The 20302-nt window shown below is 37.7% G+C and overlaps 3 protein-coding genes across 3 annotated transcripts; 1 reads left to right on the plus strand and 2 right to left on the minus strand.

The window, feature by feature from the left end:
- Positions 1-65: 65 nt before the first annotated feature.
- Positions 66-4481, minus strand: bcs1l (BC1 (ubiquinol-cytochrome c reductase) synthesis-like). The gene is made up of 8 exons (XM_079463994.1): positions 4325-4481; positions 3783-4173; positions 3558-3697; positions 3292-3486; positions 3038-3101; positions 2581-2753; positions 2163-2280; positions 66-1619 (listed from the first exon to the last, which is right to left on the minus strand). Exons 2-8 carry the CDS (start codon positions 4100-4102, stop codon positions 1367-1369), a joined length of 1263 nt encoding a protein of 420 aa, XP_079320120.1. The 5' UTR covers positions 4103-4173; positions 4325-4481; the 3' UTR covers positions 66-1366.
- On the plus strand, positions 4468-13385 carry znf142 (zinc finger protein 142). Its single transcript, XM_079463992.1, has 8 exons — positions 4468-4723; positions 5213-5364; positions 6437-6559; positions 6650-7477; positions 8301-8478; positions 8557-11221; positions 12164-12269; positions 12345-13385. The coding sequence occupies exons 2-8, from the start codon at positions 5280-5282 to the stop codon at positions 12818-12820; spliced, it is 4461 nt and encodes a 1486-aa protein (XP_079320118.1). The 5' UTR covers positions 4468-4723; positions 5213-5279; the 3' UTR covers positions 12821-13385.
- plcd4b (phospholipase C, delta 4b) lies at positions 12881-19198 on the minus strand. The gene is made up of 16 exons (XM_079463993.1): positions 19036-19198; positions 18290-18334; positions 18032-18190; positions 17527-17755; positions 17232-17361; positions 16910-17141; positions 16472-16673; positions 16049-16193; positions 15809-15961; positions 15006-15143; positions 14768-14921; positions 14500-14616; positions 14157-14335; positions 13935-14067; positions 13658-13807; positions 12881-13586 (listed from the first exon to the last, which is right to left on the minus strand). Exons 2-16 carry the CDS (start codon positions 18309-18311, stop codon positions 13483-13485), a joined length of 2247 nt encoding a protein of 748 aa, XP_079320119.1. The 5' UTR covers positions 18312-18334; positions 19036-19198; the 3' UTR covers positions 12881-13482.
- Between the last annotated feature and the right edge of the window lie 1104 nt (positions 19199-20302).

A 20302-nucleotide genomic window follows, 5' to 3' on the forward strand; every position in this document is an offset into this window, starting at 1 on the left:
TATATGGGACCATGCTTACGTTTTACTGGTGTGAGTGAAGCAAAATAATGAAGGCAGAATCATTTAAAACACAGTTTTCTCTTTTATACACACATATGATTCAATATTTTCACTTTTACTAAGGGAGTTAAGCACTCAAATGAAAACTAAACAGAAAAAACTGTCTGCGCGTTCCGGTGGTGGAGCGATAACTTTTTGCTTACATAACTCGTACGTCCCTTGAATGGTGATGTGTATATGGAAATTATATGTAGATGACGTTATGCTAGTTAAAGTTGGCGCGGTAAGCTCCATATATGGTTATATTGGGAAGGAAATCGGGTGGAGATACTCGCATACGCACACTTTCAATGATGAATTATACGTGAAGTGTTATAAATAAGACCCCAGGTTGAAACATTAAGTAGAAAAATATAGATATACATCATTTTATGAGGGTTTTTGAACATGAACATTTGTATCCATTTTTAACCTAAATTATTTTTTAGAAAATCTGACACTGCTCAAAAATTCATGTTGTACTTAATTATGAACATATCCAAGACTTTTATGATAAAAACAATCTGATTCACATTTAGGTTATGGAAAATATTTAGAATCATTTTTTTCATGAAACACAACTGGTATTTAAAGGGTAAGAATTCTTTGGAAGTTATGATAAGAACTGATTAAAGTGAAAAAAATTAACTAATTGAAAGTGTGAAAACAATATGGATATATATAATATTTTTATGACCGTGTTTGGTCATTGACATTTTTGTCCATTTTAAGTGTGAGTTTTTTTTAATTGATGCACAAGGGTTAAGTTTATCGTACACAAATCCACATCATCATCATCATCATGACATAAACTGTTTCCATCAAGTTTACGAACATTTGAAGGCATGCAAACTCGAGATAAAATCCTGTTAAATTTCTTTGATAATTCTGAGATTATCTTCACATGTTCAAAGCATCTAAATAGTTAGATAGAAAACCCCCCAGAGATTGCACATTCTGTTACTTCACCCCACCCCACTATTTTGCCGGATCTGCCACGTCCCTTATTATTCCACCACGGAATTAAATTACACAAATTACAAAGTAAGCGCTCCTTATACATACACTGTATATCCCTTATACAGCCATGCAAACAGAACTGGTCTTTATATATTATAATGGTTTATGAGCCTTTAAGAAATTTGCCAAATGCTTGATATCTTTTCATCACACAAAAAATGAAAAATTCTCTCACAGCTGAATTTTATTTGTCGGTTGTATGAAAATTGTTCATCCAAAGGCGTAAACATCAAAGAATCACCTGTTTATCCCGTAGTTGTTGTTCACATCATTTTTCAACAAAAGTATGTGTTCTCTCAACAGCTCTTCATTCCTTGATCTCTGCAATGTTTTTGATAGATCCGGCTGGGTCTGTTTTGTAGAGCATAAAATGTCCCTGCACTTGAGCGGGGCTGAGCTCTGTATGTGCCTCTAGTGCTTGCTGTGCGAACCGGTCCGCTTCAGATGGAGAATCATGAGGGTAAAATCTCCTAAACATCTGAGACAACTGCCAGTGAGAGCAGTAGCCAACATACTGCTTCAAATCCACACGTCCAGGCCTGACGAGAGCCGGGTCCAATCTTCAGCACATGCAAAACAGAGAAATTTAGACAAAAGGTTTAAGGCAATCATGTTTTTTTAAATATTAAGATAAATGAACAATGTACTGTATATCAACAATGTACTGAACTCCTGCATATCTCACTTAGAGCCATAGAGCAGAATTTGACTTGCATTCCTTGCATGAACATATTTACATTTTAGTGACGCCTACTGATCAATAACAGTAAGATTTTTCTTCCTAAACCACAGAAAGTTATAATAAAATGTATAATTTGCAAGATAATTGTTGGCATAGCTGGAAAAATGTTTAATGACCATATAAATGCAACTAACTTGTCAACTGCTTGTTAAGTTTGACTCGTTTTAATGGCAATGACTTGAATTGGCCCAGAAATATCCAATTAAAATCAATTTGATATTTCTAGGTTTTCCATGAATGTTAAAACCTGACTATTACAAAACGAGATCAAAATGTTGAATTGGGCCAGGATTAAGTTCTGAAATAAAACGAAAAGTATCAGAGAATGACACAACTTTGAAGCTATAATGTCAGGCTTTACCTTTCAATGAAGTTAGTTGTCATAAACACGATCCGAGCCTCTGAAGATGCCACTCCATCCAGAGCATTTAGAAGTCCACTGAAAGTAAGTCTTCCCATGCCCTGATAGGCCGTCGGATCTGTCCAAAAAAACACAAATACAAAACAATTCCTACCATGATAAAGAAATACATATACATCATTTGTATTTATGAAGGCTTTATCTACTATAAGTAAAATTTTGTGGCTTTCTTTTGATCTTTTGGAAAAACATGACAGGTTTAGTGTGATTATTTCAACAGTGACATTGTAAAAAAAACACTGCATGAGTAAGAGGGGGTGATATTTTGTGACAGCAGAAGGCAACATAAATGGACAGAAGACAAAATGGTTTCCAACAACACAACAGTCGGTGGTATTTCTCCCCAGCAGGGACATACTCTCAGTGGGCTGCAGGTCTCGGCTGACGAAGGCAGCGTCCACGTCCTCCAGCAGGATGATGCTTTGCTGTGGAGCGACGCTCAGCAGGTGGTTGAGACGATCATCAGACAGACTGCGATCGCTGAGACTCATCAAACAGATGCTGTAACCCAGCTCACCGGCCAACGCGGTGCTGAAAAACAAAACGCAGGAGTCCAAACACCAATTTATTTGCACCATGGTTTATATTGTAAAATATACTATTAAAGAATCTGCAAACAACTTAATGAGCTAAATTACTTTGAAAATTAATCGTTTATCCAAATCATCACATAGAGATGTACTTTTATGTCTTTCATCAAATTGAAGTCAACTGTCACAACAGAAACACAACAACTGTGAACTAAAATTATATGGTCCTACTAATTCACAGCTTCTATAAGATATTGAAGTGTATAGAAGGTACAGTGTGCTTACATAAAGCTACTCTTTCCACAACCAGGAGGTCCATACAGCAAATAGCCCCTCCTATATGGTATACCTGATGAAACATTTGAATTGATCCCTATTTAATTTATAAAGTGAATTTAAACACAAAACAAAAAAGTAATTGTGTCACAAAATACAACAATGGAATCTAAAGAAGTAAATCGCAGGATGAATTTCCTCTGATATGGGTAACATTTTAAATATGAAAAGATAGATGTTGTAGATATCCCATAATAGATTACCTCTGTCAGTATACCACTTGGGATTTCCAATAAACTCTTTTACATCATCCACAATCCTCTCCCCCAACCCATTCTCCAGTACTACGGATGACAAAGGTCGTCGTCGCCTTGGAAACCCGAAGGGCCTCCACTCCGCTCCAAGGGCTGTGTACATCACAGTCCGTCCCTCTTCCTGCTTTAAAGCAAGTTCACGAGCTGTGCGAACACAAATTCAGGCGTAATAAAGGTCAAACGAAAACAATTAGCCATATTTATCCTTTACCCACCTTCTTGGAGTATGTTAAAAAATATCTGCCGATCTCTGCCCAAAGCAGTGAATGTGACAGACTCCCATGGAGTTCCAGTGTGCAGGTCCACCATCTGTTTTTCTCTGGTCCTTTCCACTCGGATCCACTTCCTTCCGTACCTGAAAGCCAACAGCCTTATTAGAGAGATGGACTGGTAGATCAACTTTGCATTTTAACAGACTTTTGAACACAAAGTCATCTTACCAAATAATGTGGTTGCCCGGACTCGGGTGGAAGTCGAATTGCGTGTGTATGCGCCCGCTCTCGTGCTGCATATAGGAGGTCTCTACACTCAGATGCTGTGTGTGTTTGGCATGTTTAGTGATCCAGCTTAACAACCAGTGATAACTTTTATCTCTGCTGGGCACTTCCAGCGTGATCATGTAATTTCTCCTGAAGAAGATCATTCCAATCTGTGCCCCCTTTCTGGCAACCGCGAGTGCTGTGCCAACACCAACCAGCCCAAAACCTGCCCCAAAGTAAGGGTTGTCCTTCAGGGCTCCAAGGAAGTCTGATAGGGTCATGATGAAGGTGTCTTCAGATTCTCTCAAACAGTCAGGAAAAGTATTTTTGTCTTTTCCACACTGTATTCTTCCTGTATATATTAAAAGTAATGAAGAAATGTACATGTTTAATTTTAAAGTGGTATTATAAAGCAGTAGAAGCATTAAGACTGATAAGGGATCACATCATTTATCCTTTCTAATAATGCAATGCTTATCTTTGTGATGAAATATAGTACTTACGGTTTTTCCGATTTTTCACACAGCATTGTCTTGTTTAAAATAAATGATAAAGATCAGAATTATATAAGATATTGCATTACAGCAGACCCTGCCTACAGCACTCATCCGTTGTATCTTATTGGACAAATCACATGGCGACCTCTGTGTTGCTTCCGGTGTTGTTAAGGAAAATAGTTCCGCCGGAAATATGTTCCGCATCAACAGTTCCGCTGTGAGTGTTACTTCGTAGTCATGTTATCATCTTTTCGTTTTATTTTCATTTTTTTTAAACTATAGATATATTGTGAACACTTTAAATTGATTTATTTACACCATGCGCACGACATGGTTGCTGTCTCTTTGAACTCAGAAAGCACAGAAATGGCGCCGCTCACATCGTTTCCATCAAAAGAACAGCAGGTACGTTAATATCTTATAAAGTAAAGTACAACGTAATAACGGAGTGGACGCTTTTGATTAAAAAGTGTTATCTAGTTTTATTATAATAAACACACGCAGCAATCTTTTATGAAGTGAAAATATCTTGTGTGTTGTTTATTTGTTTATCAGAGCAAATGCAACAGAAATGTTCGCGCAGTAGGTCTGATACGTTTTCTGCTGCAGTAAAATCTCTTCTCACCGTCTGTAGTATTGACTGTAGCCTCAACGATTGCTTTAATGAATTAAATTTTCAGTTGAAATGTTGTAAATAGTGATTTTTGATTTATTTTGCATGGTTACAACGCAGCTTTTCAGAATATACAGAAACAGAACTATAGTACGAATAAAAACACAATTCCTAAAAAACAACCCTGTGCAAAAGATTTGTATTTTGTTATTTGACCACTTTATAAATATGATCTGGTTTAAGAAACCAGTCAATCATACTGTGTTTTATTCGTGATACAGAATATTCACATGGGAGACACTTCATGGTCCTGATGCTGTGATAGTTGTATCCCTCACTCACTGAAGTATGGAGCAGCACGAGCCTGGATATGATGTAGCAGTCTCTTACCATGTGGAAAAGGATATTGTTACAACAGATGGGACATCTGAAGGTAAAATAAACAGTAATTCAAGTCTTTAATTCTAAACAAAGTAATTTCAAGGTCCAATAATTTGAAGACTGTATTTAAAACTGTATAAAAGCAATAGAGGTTAATTACTGGAGGGATAGTTCACCCAAAAATGATAATTCTGCCACCATTTACTCACTCGCTTGTCATTTCAAGACCTTTGACCTTCTTTCTTCCGTAGAACACAAAAGAAGATATTTTGAAGATAGTTGGTAGATGAACAGCACTGGACACCATTCACTTTAATTGTATGGACACAAAACAAATGCAAGTGAATGGGGTCCGATAAATAAAATCTTTCAAAAGATATTTTGTCTTCTGCGGTAACAAAGAAAGTCATACACGTTTAAAATGAAATGAGTACATAATTTTTATTTGTGGGTGAATTATAACTTTAATATTGATAATAACAGACAGGTTGTGTGGATCTTTGTACATTTACATTTATGCATTTGGCAGACGCTTTTATCTAAAGCGACTAACATTGCATTATCCTATACATTTGATTCTTGGTATGTGCAATCGAACAGACGACCTTGGCGTTGTTAACGCCACGCTCTTACCACTGAGCTACAAGAAACACACGTGTAGTTTTGACACACACATAAACACACAAGTTTATTGTACTGTTTTCACAATTTAAATAATTGGAAAAATATACATAAAACTGGTGTTTTATTTTAGATTCTTCACAGTAGTCACCCTTTGTTTAAATTACAGAAATTATTGCTCATTCAACTTCATGAATAGTACAAATTTAGACTAGTTCTTATTGGCACTTGTTCGCAGCTTTTATTTATTTTCTTATGCGCTCAGATTATGTCAAATTAAAATATTAGATTTTCAAATTTATTCATGCATGGTCACAGTTTAAATAGCAAATTATGATCTAATGGATTATGCTTAAATGGATAACATTATAAGGTCTTTAAAAACACATTCAGTAAGTGTAATTCTCAAAGCATATATTTAAAAATTCTGTCTTATTTCTTTCTAACAAACTTGTCAGTTCACAGATAATAAGAAGTTTATTATCATTATGTTACTTTTGTAGTTTTGTCTCAATCGAAAGGGACGGATATGCCTGTGCTACTAAGCAAGAAAAGAGGAGCCAAAAGATTGAAAGTATCAAAAAAAGGGAAAAAGTCTACCTCCATTATCCAAGGACAATCTAAGGGTATATACAAACCCTGTACTTTTTTTCTTTTATGCCCTTTATAATTGTTATGATTAGAATTTTTAACTCATCCTGTCTATTCCTGTTCAGCGGGCCATGTTGAAGAGGGCACCGAGCACATGTTTCGAACGCACATCTGCTCAGAATGTAGACGATGCTTTAAATCTCGCTCTCATCTGATGGAGCACATGCGTCTTCATTTCCCCGATCCTACTCTGCAGTGTCCCACCTGCAAACGTTACTTCACCAGCAAGAGTAAGCTACGCGTCCACATGCTGAGAGAGACCGGACAAAAACTTCACCGGTGCCATATTTGTCAATATGGCGCTGTGGAACGCAATTCCCTGCGACGGCACCTTGCCAGTGTGCATGGGCACCAAGCGGATGACTCTCACAATGAAGATCTGTTCACGTGCCCGATTTGCCAAAAGAAGTTCAGTCAAAGTCAGGCTTTAAAGAGCCACATGAAGTCTCACAACAACATGCAAAAGGGGCAGCCGTTGTTCTGCTTTTATACGGGCTGCTCGTTTCAGTGTACAGAAAAGAAGAAGCTTCAAAAGCACATGTTAGAGGCTCACGGAATTGAGGCCGTAGGGTGCCATCATCACTCCTGCGGTGCCGTTTTTGGGAGCCGAGAAGAGATGGAGAAACACTTCCGCACGCACCAGGCCTACCACTGCTCACACTGTGACTTCTCCTGCTCGAATAAAAGCCGCTTTCTGCAGCACAAAAGACAGGGACATCCAGGGAAACTAGAGCTAAACTGTAGCTTCTGTACTTTCTCCACTCTCAACCCTGTAGAGTACGATCAACACATTGGCCACTTTCATGCCAATGAGAAAACACACCGCTGCCCACAGTGCAGCTTTTTGACGGCTCACAAACGGGTCCTGAAAAGACACATGCTGATGCATACTGGTGAGATATACTGTATGTTCTGTTCCAAAATCGAACACACCTCATTTTAGCTAAATTCAAAGACACCTCATGTATCCTTTGTGGAGAAGGTAATTCCATAATACATTTCACTTTAGTGTAAAAAAATCTCAGATGGCAAATGAGGTGATAGTATGTAGTGTCATCCAGTACTTAAAAGAATCGCTTAGTATTCAGATTCTATGTACCAATGCACAAAGAAAATATTTCTTGTAGATACACTCTCAACATATTGAATCAATTAATATAAATGACTAAATATATAAAATACTTTGTTCATATATATTGCATAATAATAAAAAAATGATACTTTTCATATATTCAATCCAATCCAATATATGGAGATGTATTATTTTATATGTTGTATTATATTTTCTGGTATAATCCTATATATGTTTGTTTAGTTACAGTAGGGCTGTCACAATATCACATTTTGAAAGTTTATATATATATATATCTATTTTTTTTTTAAATAAATAAATACATAATGTTATTAGTCAAATGCATCTTTAAATTGGTTTAGATTATGTTTAGACTTAAAACGGGATCAAGAATGAATTGTTTTCTATATGTTTATATTATACAAATTATATATATATATATATATATATATATATATATTTGAAAAATGTATAATATATTATTTAATATATTTATAAATGTATATATTGAGACCGTTCTAGTTCTATAGAAAAAATTGTGTTCAATAATTGTGATTGCTAATCAGACAGCAAGGCAACTAACATAAATAAGTTCTTCTGAATGACTAATCATGTATGAAATGATTAAACATTTTTATTTACAGGAGAAAAGCCCCACAAATGTACGCTGTGTGACTTCAGATGCCGTGATGAGACGTACCTATCCAAACACATGCTGACACACTCCAACGACAAACAGCACATGTGCTCTGAATGTGGATATGTCACGAAATGGAAACATTATCTCAGCGTCCACATGCGTAAGCACACAGGAGATCTGAGGTATTGTCCCTTACTATTTTTGTAAATAATATGTGGCCCGGTTACTCAGTTCAGTGACCCGTCTCTCATCTCTCTCAGGTACAAATGTAATCAGTGTCCATATCGTTGCCACCGCATTGACCAACTGAACAGCCATAAACTCCGTCACCAGGAAAAGTCACTGATCTGCGAGATCTGCGCATACTCATGCAAGAGAAAGACTGAACTGCGCAGGCATATGCAGCTCAAGCACTCCACACATGCAGAAATCCAGCCTCCGGTTTACCAGTGCAAATTCTGTTCTTACTCAACAAAGCATCGGCAAGCCCTGCACAGCCACGAGAACTGCAGGCACACCCGTACACGCATGTTTAGCTGCGCACTTTGCCGCTACACTACTTTTAGCAACACAGGGTTGTTCCTGCACAAAAAGAAAATGCACGGGTATGTGCCCGGAGATGTGGGGTGGCTTGAGAGGTATAAAGAGAAAGAAAATGAACGAAACTCAACAGATTTGGCACAGAACTTTTTCACCAAAACTTCAACTCAGACTGGAGATTTGGAATGTAGGGAACAAACTATTAATAGGAAGCAAACCAATATCTCTTTTAATAATAAAAATAATAATAATAATGAGGATGAAGCAGTTACAGCCACTACTGAAGAACATCCGAGTCCCACTGACGAAGAACAAAATTGCTCTACAATTTTTACATCACAAACAAGCACAGGTAGCACACAATTCACGCTTTTGTCTGCTGCAACTGCAAGCGTAGGAAATACAACTTGTGATGTGTCTCATGCATTACATGTAACCCACCAGAACTCCCCAGAACCAGCAGCTGAAAACAATACTGATGATACGGCTTATTTTGATCAGCAAAGTGAATCTGAAAATCTGCCAACGGTCACACAAACAGAGAATAAAAGGCAAGAACCTGAAAATTCTAAAGTCTGTCAGTCTGAGATCCCGACTTTTGACTCATCTGCAGAACCCTCAGCTTCAGAGACCTGTCTGCAGCTCATGAGGAGGCAGGACAAAGACCAGGCCAAAGCTCTTGTATTGGAGGGCAAGGTGCAAATGCTTGTTGTCCAGACACAGGACAACATGTACCGATGTAGCCACTGCACCTATGTTACCAGAAAGCAAGCAGCTTTAATCCGGCACACCAGATCATCCTGCCATGTGATAAAAGCAGCACTACGCTGCCAGGACTGTGGCATGAAGTTTAAACAGCAACGCTCTTTGAAAACTCATAGACTGAGGAAGTGCCGGTCACTGCAAATGGGGAAAAAGACATTTGCAGACACGTTAAGTCATTCAAAAGCGGGCACTCACACTACTGTTAAGAGTAATGCGGGATGTTTAACTAAGCAACCTGAAATTTCTGAGGTCATAAGAGCTGAACATCATGAGATCTCTGGCTACATTGAAGATGACAGTCGGTACACTTGCAAAGTATGTCATTTTTCCTCGGTCAGAAAAGTCACAATAGATCGTCATTGTGCAACATGCGCGGGAAAGGCACATAAAAAAGATCTGTCTGAATTCCGAAAGCAATTCGAGCTGAAGGATAATTCTAGTGAATCTGATTATATTCCCGAAAACAATGTGGAAGATTTATCTGAAAGAGATTCAGCGGACGAAGAGACACCTCAAGACCCGGAAACACGCTTCTCATGTTCCAACTGTCCTTTTGTGTGCCATCAGAAGAGAACTTTATCAAGCCACGAGATAAAAGGATGTTTGAAGCCAGGTGAACTACAATGTCCACACTGTTCATTTGTGTCCAAATCAGAACGATCTCTAAAGCATCACATTCAAGGTCACAGACAGGACAAACATGCTACTAGAGAAAAAACACCCTGCAAACTTCAATGCGAGCTCTGCTCATTCACCTGCAAACAGGAGCGATGCTTAAAGCAGCACGTTGCAGTGAAACATGATGGAGTTCGACCTCACCAGTGTCGCTTTTGTTCGTTTAGTACGACACGACGGTACCGCCTAGATGCTCATGAGTCCATGCATACGGGAGTTGGGAGACATTGCTGTGAACTGTGCGGCCAAACATTCGGCACCACGTCCAGGCTACGTCTGCACCATCAGCGCATCCATGACAAACAGCCAACGCATTTCTGTTCTTTTTGTGACTACAAAGCGTATAATGTCAATGACATCAGCCGCCATAACCTGAGCTGCCACACTGGTGACCTAAGCCACCATTGCAGCCTGTGCGACGCACGGTTCAGCTCCGACATTGCCCTTAAGCAACACCGCAACCGTGCGCATCCTGACACGAACAGCTTGTCTTGCGCTCACTGCAGCTTTACCTGCAACGGCCAAACTGATCTTAAAGCTCATCTTCAACGTGACCATTCTGACATTAGAAATAGTGCTACGGCAGAGGATTCTGGTCCAGGTAAACAAAACAAGAGCTCCATCGCATATCAGTGTTTGGTTTGTTCCTTCAGCACCCATAAAAGGCTCCTTCTGATCCAGCACATGTTGGATGAGCATGAAGATGGACCAGCTGCAGAGAAAACTCACAAATGTGATGTCTGTGGTTTCTCATGCGCACACCAAGTTGTGTTTGATCAACACGTTCGTTCGCATGGAGGAACCTGCTTGTACAAGTGCACGGAATGTGAGTTTTCCACCAGGAATAAACAGAAGATCACGTGGCACATTCGGACTCATACAGGAGAGAAGCCTTATCGCTGTGAGAAGTGCAACTATGCATGTGCCGATCCCTCACGATTGAAGGTAAAATTACAATTTCATGGGTATTATAGATTAAAAAAAAATTATATACTTTTATGTATATTGAAATCAAATAAAAGATCTACAAAACTAAATTAAATTAAAAAAAATTGTCTCCGCAATGAAATGAGATATGTCTATAGCAGTGTAAAAAATGAACTCAAAACTAAAATAAAAATAAAATAAATTAAATGTATATAGCAATGAAAAAATCACAACAAAACTACTAAAAGAATCTACTGAAATTAACATAAAAAGTATCAGAAGCTAATTCAAAATATTAATAAAACTACAATTAAACTTAAACTAAACAAAATTGAGATTACTAAAAATACAAAATTACATACAATATAAACAACTTATTCAATTTATTAATAAATCTACATTTTATTAACTAAATGAAATGACAAATTATAAATCAGCAAAATGAAAGTAGGTTGCAGTTTAGGCACTAAAAATGCATCTAGATCAAACTTAACACATTTAAAGTGCTAGTTCACTCAAAAATTATGTTGTTGCTTTGTTTAACACAAAGAATATTTGTAAGAATGTCAGCCATTTACCCTTCTGTGACATCATCCACTACCATACAAATATATTGTATCTTTCTTTGTTCTGTTAAACACAAAGTTAGATATTTTGAAGAATTTATGAAAACAAGCAGTTCTGGGGCATATATCTTTCTCTGTGTTCATCAGAACATGATGTGATGACAGAATTTTCATTTTTGGGTGAACTATCACTTCAACTCAACTTATATAGCAGCATAAATAATAAAAAGACAAAAGAACATTTTGCACAGTTTAACTGAAATTAACATAAAAACTAAAACCATAAAAAGCTAATATTAACAAAACTCCAAAAAAAACTGAAAACAAAACTAGTAACTCTGCAGCATTTTGACCTTCAGTTTGAATTGACACAACAGCTTTTCCTTTTTTGTAGTATCACATGAGAATTCACGTGGAGGAACGTAAATATCTCTGCCCAGAATGTGGCTACAAATGCAAATGGATCAACCAGCTGAAGTACCACATGACAAAACATACAGGTATGTATCTGCAGAATAGTAAATCATCTTTACTGTAACGTTGCCAAATTCACAAATGTTAATCCTCCTCAACAGGAGCTAAACCGTACTCATGTGAAGACTGCGACTACCGCACCAACCGCGCCGACTCCCTCCGCATCCACCGGGAGACGCGTCACAGAGACATGCGCTCCTTCATTTGCGAAAAGTGCGGCAATGCTTTTAAGACGCGCTTCCTGCTCAGGAATCACCAGAGAAAGCATAGCGAGGATCGGCCTTACGTTTGCTCCGTATGTCAAAGGACGTTCCGCTGGCCCGCGGGTCTCCGTCATCACTACCTGTCTCACACTAATCAGCTGCCATTTCACTGCCTCCACTGTCCTTACAGGGCCAAACAGAAATTTCAGGTTGTAAAGCACCTTCGGAGGCATCACCCCGACCTGCCCGTGCAAGATGGTGTGGGTAAAGACCAAGAGGCTTCTAGCATCACACAAAAGTCATGGTTAAGAGACAAAGAGAGACAGGAAGGGCAAGCTTCTTTTGGGGACATGGAGACAACAGGTGACACATAGACATGCATTGTCCGTTTACATGAGGATAAAACAGTTTGAACACACGAAATAGGCCTTTTTCTATTCATTCCTGTTTATTCTCTTCAAAATTAAAATTTCCATTTTTTATTAAAAAATGTATTTATGATACAGTAGATCAGATATATCACGTGATATTTAACCATGCATGTGCAGGGAGAGTATATGAGAGTCATTTCACATGTACACTTGCTTTTAGGTCTTTCATAAAAGGCACTGTGACCATGCTTTATTTATAGTCATTCAGATTATGTGTTTCCTTAAACTATGTGATGCTTTCTTCCCTGTCTACTGTGAATAAGATTTAATTCAAACTAAATGCATTTTATCATGTATTGCTACAATAGAATTGTACTTTATATAGCATACATTTTACAGTTTTATAAGTACAATCTGCATATACATTATCTGACCTTTTACCACATTTAGTGTAAACAGGCACTAACCAACACCAAGCAAATACTATATCACGATTATCAAAGCAACTCCTTTACTTTTTTGTTAATGTAGTATTTGTGAATAAATACTGTTCTCGTTTGTGGAGGTTATTTCCAGCACCTTTCCGGTCCTTTAAAGACAACTAGCTTATATATTTTTGATAAAGCATATGCTGTTTAGGACTTCTCTTGTGAAATTATCGTTGATCAAACTCCTGAAATTTGTAGCTCTGTGATGTTTATATGAACAAACAGGGAGGATGGACAAATACTCGTTCCGTCTTTTGATAACAGATGCACATGACGGTACCCTGGAAAGAGAAGATACACAGGTTTTATTCTTGTGTTAATTTGATCTGAACACCGTTCTGTACAGGCCTACCTGGTTGAATAGAAGTAAAAGGAAGCGTGTACTGTCCTATAAAGTCGTTCCTAGACGTTTTATCATAGTCTTCAACTACGAAACGCACCAGTGCGAGCTCAGGGGTGTGGATTGTGAATTGTAGAGTTTCATTCCAACATGGATTAAATCCTGTCCAGGTCAAAAAGATCGATGCAAGTAATGCACTCTCATAATTATTTCATACCAACAAGAACAATTTTCATGTCTCTCTAACAGTGACTTGGCACCACTTCTAAGCATTTGTTTACTTCCTCACCATTGTTCTCAATGTATTCGGTCTCCTGTTTAGCTTGATCCGAAGGAACACCATAAATTTCCACCCTTACAAAAGGGTCTACAATGGACCATTCTTTTTTATTTACTTTAGGAAGCTGTTGGCCGCTAAAAATCTAAAAAACAGAAAAATCACAAAAAGAGCAATGAACCAATGACCATATCTCCAACCAGTCCGACAGAAGGAATGTTATAACACTTATACCTTAACTGACAATCGTAAAGGGTGATAATCGTCTCGTGAATGTGGATTATCGTGATCAAAGCATCTCTCTCTGTTGCGCAGGATCTCAGGTTTTAGAACGTAGCCGCAGTGGCTGTTCTGACTAAATTGCCCATCATTGAGATCCATTTCCATCCCTGCTGTCTGGAAGTTTAATGCCACTAAAAGCAGATGTGCATTAGTTTACTTTTACAAATTAACGTTCCACTTTACGACACATAATCCATGTTAACTTTCTCTTTAAGTGTTGAAAATGTTTCGCTTGCCATGCTCGTGCTATTTTACCCTGCACTACTCATGACATAATGGTGTTTAATAAGATTACCAATCTGGCATCCTATGTTCCACATGTCCTGTGGACAGTAATTTGATGAATCCGTCCTCATTCCACTTGGATACACTCTGGTCAACTGCCTTGTGTTATGCAGCACAAAATCTTGGCCTGATGTGTGGAAACAGAATTGGAAAATAAGGGTATAGCAGGAAAAAACACAATGAAATACACAAAAAACTTCACAAGTGGGCTTCATGGGGGAAATAAAATACCACTTGTACCAAATGTACTGGGCTGATACAAAAAAACTCTTTCTAACCTGCTTCCTTGGAATATTTGCGGACTTTAGACTCTGAGAATGATGACATCTCATAAGCCTTGGATGAGTTATGGGAATGTTCAAAGCCATGGAAATGTACGCTCTTACAGAACACAAGGTCTGAGAGCTCCTTGCATAGATTCTGCTTTGATTTCTACAGAAAGTAAAACCGAAAAATGGTCAACAACATTCAAAAAAAAAAATAGAAAATACAATATTCAATTTTTCAACATTTTACATTCTCATCTGTTGGTGGGTTCTCTGTTGCTGCGTTGTCCTTGTTGATTTCTTCGGCCTCATCCTCATCACTAACTTCACCTGTGAGGCTCTCGTGTTCAATCTTCTTTCCCTTCAGCAGGATTTTCATCCTAAGTGCCTTAAAAGAAATAAAGTCAGACATATCTGCTTCTAATACTCCCCCCCCCCATTTTTCTTGTAACTAAGTTGTCTTTTTCTGTAATTTTAAAGTTTTTGACCGTATTTCACAAATAAACTGCAAAAAAGGAAATCTTGCAGCTGGGGATTCAGAAATAAAATGTTAAATCCAAAATAAAGTTTTTCCTTGTGAAATGACAATTTCTCTCGTTATCTTTTCCTTTTGTTTTTTTAAAATACATGCAAATCTGTAAAAACAGTAAAATGACATGTTTTACAGTATTATCGCAAGATTCACTTTTATAAGTGCATAGAAATACCAATAAATCTTTGAAAAAATAGATTCAGGTATTTTTTTTAACAATACTTTCTTCTAATCTTATTTTTATATACAGAGAGAAGTATTTGTAAACAGAATTTATAAACACTATGCATATATTAGATTATTTTATGTTTTATGTAGGTAAGGAATCAGTCACCATCTAATTATAATCTATGAGCATAAACATTTTAAGATTTGTCAGAGCCAAGATTTCATATGGTGGTCACCATTACAACAGAACAACAAAACTTCTAAATCTTTTTTGCACTACCATTAAATGAAACGATCAACTATCTCTCATCATTTATATGTATTAAAGCAATGAATGGCCAACCTGAGCTCACCTCTGGAGACGGAAGTTCACTGGCGGTTCTGTCATTCTCTGTGGTTGTCAGTAACATGTCACCCAGGATCTCTCTGAAATATCGAGCCATGACTTCCTGCTGCTCGATGCTGCAGTGGTTTTCTATGGATATAATGAGCGGATGCTCAGACACCTAAAAAAACGGAAACAAACAGGATAACACCCGCACGAATTACATTTTCAGCGAGTGTTTGTGAAATCGTGGGACCTTAATGATCACCTTGAAGGCATATTTTGCAATGGTAGCAAGTACGTCTTTGAAAAGAATCTTAGATGTGAATGTGTGTCCGTGGTAAACGACCGGCTCCCCATTCGATCCATTCCAGCAGTCCACCTCTACACACCTGCAGCCGCGTTTAAGGGCCCTTTAAAGGTTCAGTCCAGCACAAATAAACAACCACGGTCATAAACAGATAAATCAAAGCATTCTCCATTCACAGGGGTCTTCAAGAGGGGGTCTACCAATGTATGATTTAAAACTAACGTAAATTTACATATAAAATATAAAAAATTCTACATGGCTCTACTACATTGTGATTTATTTTATCTTTTTTATTTGAATGTACTATTTAAATTTTTGTTAAACATATAAGTTGCTCTATAGTGTCATATTCCATATGACCATCTTAAACTGTACACTCACTGGATGTACGCCTCAACACTACTGGGCCCTTTTAATTGATCTTCCATCAGGTATGTGTTGTGGGATGAGGATATGTAGTAATGGGCGAGAGGCTGGTTCATGTCCTGATAGAGGCCTTGATGCTTTGGATTGAAGATGGAGCCCTCAGGAGATGTCAGATACATCAGGAAGCCATCGATTGACATACAGTGATTAATTCTGGCTGTAAGGAAAACAGGAAGAGCCATCATCAATCATTACCCAGTAACGCTGAGTGAATGACAACTTTACTGCTCAGTGATCTAGATCCACCGGTTCCTGGAAGGATATTTTTTATATCTTTATTTTCTGGTTCACCCGTTTCAGGTCCTAACATACTCTACTAACAACATCACGAGTTCTATCCGATCTTGTGAACCGATTGTATTTAGATTGTGCCTCTATAGAAACAATCCTTACCTGTGGCTGAAGGCTCATATTGATCGATCAGCTGAAGGGCATGTTCATAACTGCTCTCGCCCTCCAGTTGCTCCTCTCTTAGAAACTCCTCCAGATCACATTGAGAGAGACTCTGTCCATCACTTGAATACTCATGAAGCAGCTCCAGGACCTCGGTTCTCTCTGTGAGCATCTTGTAGAACTCCACAAACTCCTCATGCTCCAGTGTCTCTGACTGAGATTTATCTGCCGTCTGTGAGAGCATGCCAACGATAAGAATCAATGAGTTATATATGGTTATGTGGATGAAAATGCTGGCAAATGTGTGCAGACAAATGATCACCTTAAATAGAGAGCTTGCGTGTTCTTCATTCATGTCTATGTTCATCATTTTCAGCAGTGTTTTTGTTTCCTTAAAGTTCATCCGGCCGTCTTTGTTTTTGTCTGCTTTGAAAAACCAATCTGAAATCCATCTGAGTAGAAGCAAGCGTTTAGGACAATAGAGCTTTTATATCAAAGCTATTATAACAATCAAAAATTGTTTCATAAATGATATTGACAATTATCCAAACAGCCTACAAGAGAAGAGAAGATTTTGAGTTTTGAAAGGCTGAAATTTAGATTTTTAATAAGGATACTGGTCATGTTTTGTTTGCTCGTCCATGTTCTCCATGTTCTCCATGAGGGCTCTGATGCCATGAATCCAGGCCTTAGCTTCTTCTGCTGACTCAGCCACAAGGTCCTGGTTTCCCCGGCGTCCGCGGAAGACCAACGTGAAGCAGCGTTCAGCAGGAAACTCATCCGCCACGCTGAGGAGGGTTTCTGACTGATGCCCCTCACGAACAGCCTCTACATCACCGATGGAGACTGAAAACAATAAAGAACACAAATACCATTCGACATAAAATATGGTATTAAATAAAAATACATGTTATTTGTCAGTGAAAGATGCTTAATCTGAGGCGGTCAAAAACATGCACGGATTTAAATTCTGTTTTAATAGCTAAAGTTTTTGATAGAGTTTGTACTATGTTACCAAAATATAGAAGATGTCTAATAATAGAGTTAAAAACCTTGATATGTCTGATTTAAAAAACAATATAAAAATAAAATGTATTTTTATACTGCTCCACAAGGGCTTACAGGTTGAATAAGAGTTTATTGCCCAGCTGGATTTATAAGCGATAGTCTTGCAGTCCTCCTGTAGTTTAAAGTGACGTTGACGTTTCCACAACCGAGACTTCACTTTCCGCAGAAGCATCCCTGCCTTCATGGCCTCGAGGTTTTTATGACCCTCATCACCTGTAAAACAACAGCATGGGTCATACACAGCAATCTACTGTTTTGAAAAGTAACATTTCTTAACAACATTTATAAGCAAAGAACCATTTACAGACTTACAGCAACTTTGGGGTGATTCCATTTTCAACAATGCTTTCAACTTTTCTGCAGAAACAGATAATCTTTAATAAATTATCATCCTTTCGAAAGCAAGTGAGAATGCTGAGAATTCTGTTTAAAAAATATAGCTTGCTGACTCTGAAGTTATCTCTTTTGTCTTGTAAACACTACATACGTATTGTATATTTATTCCCTTTAACCACTGACACCTCAATGCTGAGGTGGCTTTAATTTGATTCTCTGGAGAACAGGTCTTTCCCACACCCTTATTGACCGCAGTTGTACAATAGGGACAACACTGTCATTTTCACGTAGTAAAATTCTCTAAAGGGAAAATAGAAGGATGAAGTGGAGCGGAGCAGAGCAGCCAGGCGTGAGTCATGAGTCATGTCTATATGTGACTCTGAGATTCACACGATCCTCTGCTGGCACCATCACGTCCCAAATAAAGAAAACTGAATCTGATTCAGCTAATTCTATGTCCTGCCATTATTCTGCCTTTAATAATTACTATTGCATAGGATAACAGTCATCAATGTGAACCAGACTTCTAAATAAAACCAGTACAACTGATTGTGACCTTTCTTAAATACAAAGAAAAACGATAAACATGGCATCACATAATCCTTGCATATTGTAGTAAAATAAGACCAGTAATATTAATAGTAAATGCTGGCAAAGTGTTCCTACCACATAGCAAGGAGAGAAAGAGAGAGTCTGCATTGCTAGGAAAAAACTTAACTTACCGTACTGAATGTCTGATGAATAAAAACATCTGATGTGGCTAGACAGAGCTCGGAAGAGAAATAGTGATGGGCTGTGCTGTGTGTTTGAAGTGCTGAAAATAGATCTGCAGTCTGTGCTTTTACAACAGTGATGCAAAGCCTGCCCCCTTCCTCGCCCTCTTCCACTGCCTCATTCCTTCCTAGACACACCCACTTTCCCTTTTGTCCTGCATTATTAAGAAAGCTGTTTTCTGGTCAGTTTATACCCACTCAATTACAGTTGAAATTCTCATTCTAATCATTTCATAATATTGCCGAATAGATGCCATATCAAATTGCCTATGATTAGATTAGATTCAACGTTATTGTCATTACACATATACAAGTAGGCTACAGTGTAACGAAATGATGAACAGAAGGATAAAATAAAGATGAATACAGAATGATGAAAGAAATTATTTTGTTTTATGTTAAAAAAACTTTTTGCGTAATACATGTTTAACTATACGTAACATAGTTTTGTCTGTCACTTTCTTAAAGGGAACTTGACCGGACGCTACAACCTTACATTTACATTTACATTCATTTACATGTATTCAGCTTTTTTCAAATCGACTTACAAATGAGGAAAGATGCAAACCAAAGCGCAACACAAATGCTGAATACACAACCCAAAACATTGAAATATATAAAATATAGCCTGTATATTTTGTACATTTTATTTACAGAGCTATGTCCAACATCCAGACTGAAGAATTTCACTGAAGAAACATCCTTACTGAGCACCGATGCCTCCAGAGTAACTCAACATCACTTTATCCCAGAACAATGCACACCCAGTACACAGATTTACAGAAATATCTTTCATTTTTTATATTAAATGTTTATTTTTTTCCCTCAAGCTGGTGTATTTGGTACTATTTGGCGGGCAGCAAACATAAACACGTACAGAGAACTAGGAAGAAAACGAATATTTTCAAATAATTTGTATTCGATTATTGTTAAACTAACATGCAAACAATATCACACATACTTAAACACAGGGCTACATGTGTGTTTTTAATCAGTTCGTGGGCACTTTATCAAATGAATACATTTTAGATTTAGATTAAAGTACAAGGATTATTTTGGTCCACGGGAAACTAATCTATTTTAATGTGTTTTCTCTAAACATTATCCTATAGTCACTTCCCAAATTCTCAGACAACACCATGTTTTAGTGAATAAAGAGATTTGGCCTATAGTCATTTAGCTTTACTGGTTCGTAGATATATTTGAATGTGAATTT

This window comes from Barbatula barbatula, assembly GCF_947034865.1.
Source record: "Barbatula barbatula genome assembly, chromosome: 9".
NCBI classification, from domain to species: Eukaryota; Metazoa; Chordata; class Actinopteri; order Cypriniformes; family Nemacheilidae; genus Barbatula; species Barbatula barbatula.

Excerpts from the sequence above, each read along its gene's own strand:
- bcs1l (XM_079463994.1), bottom strand. The coding sequence starts at position 4,102 with ATGACCCTATCAGACTTCCTTGGAGCCCTGAAGGACAACCCTTACTTT. Across the intron at positions 3,698-3,782 it reads CCGGGCAACCACATTATTTG|GTACGGAAGGAAGTGGATCC; the intron begins GTAAGATGACTT and ends GTTGGCTTTCAG. Across the intron at positions 2,754-3,037 it reads TGTGGAAAGAGTAGCTTTAT|CACCGCGTTGGCCGGTGAGC; the intron begins GTAAGCACACTG and ends TTTGTTTTTCAG.
- znf142 (XM_079463992.1), top strand. The coding sequence starts at position 5,280 with ATGGAGCAGCACGAGCCTGGATATGATGTAGCAGTCTCTTACCATGTG. Across the intron at positions 5,365-6,436 it reads AACAGATGGGACATCTGAAG|TTTTGTCTCAATCGAAAGGG; the intron begins GTAAAATAAACA and ends TTACTTTTGTAG. Across the intron at positions 12,270-12,344 it reads CCACATGACAAAACATACAG|GAGCTAAACCGTACTCATGT; the intron begins GTATGTATCTGC and ends CCTCCTCAACAG.
- plcd4b (XM_079463993.1), bottom strand. The coding sequence starts at position 18,311 with ATGGAATCACCCCAAAGTTGCT. Across the intron at positions 17,756-18,031 it reads AATAAACTCTTATTCAACCT|TCTCCATCGGTGATGTAGAG; the intron begins GTAAGCCCTTGT and ends TATTGTTTTCAG. Across the intron at positions 14,336-14,499 it reads GAACATAGGATGCCAGATTG|TGGCATTAAACTTCCAGACA; the intron begins GTAATCTTATTA and ends ATCTGCTTTTAG.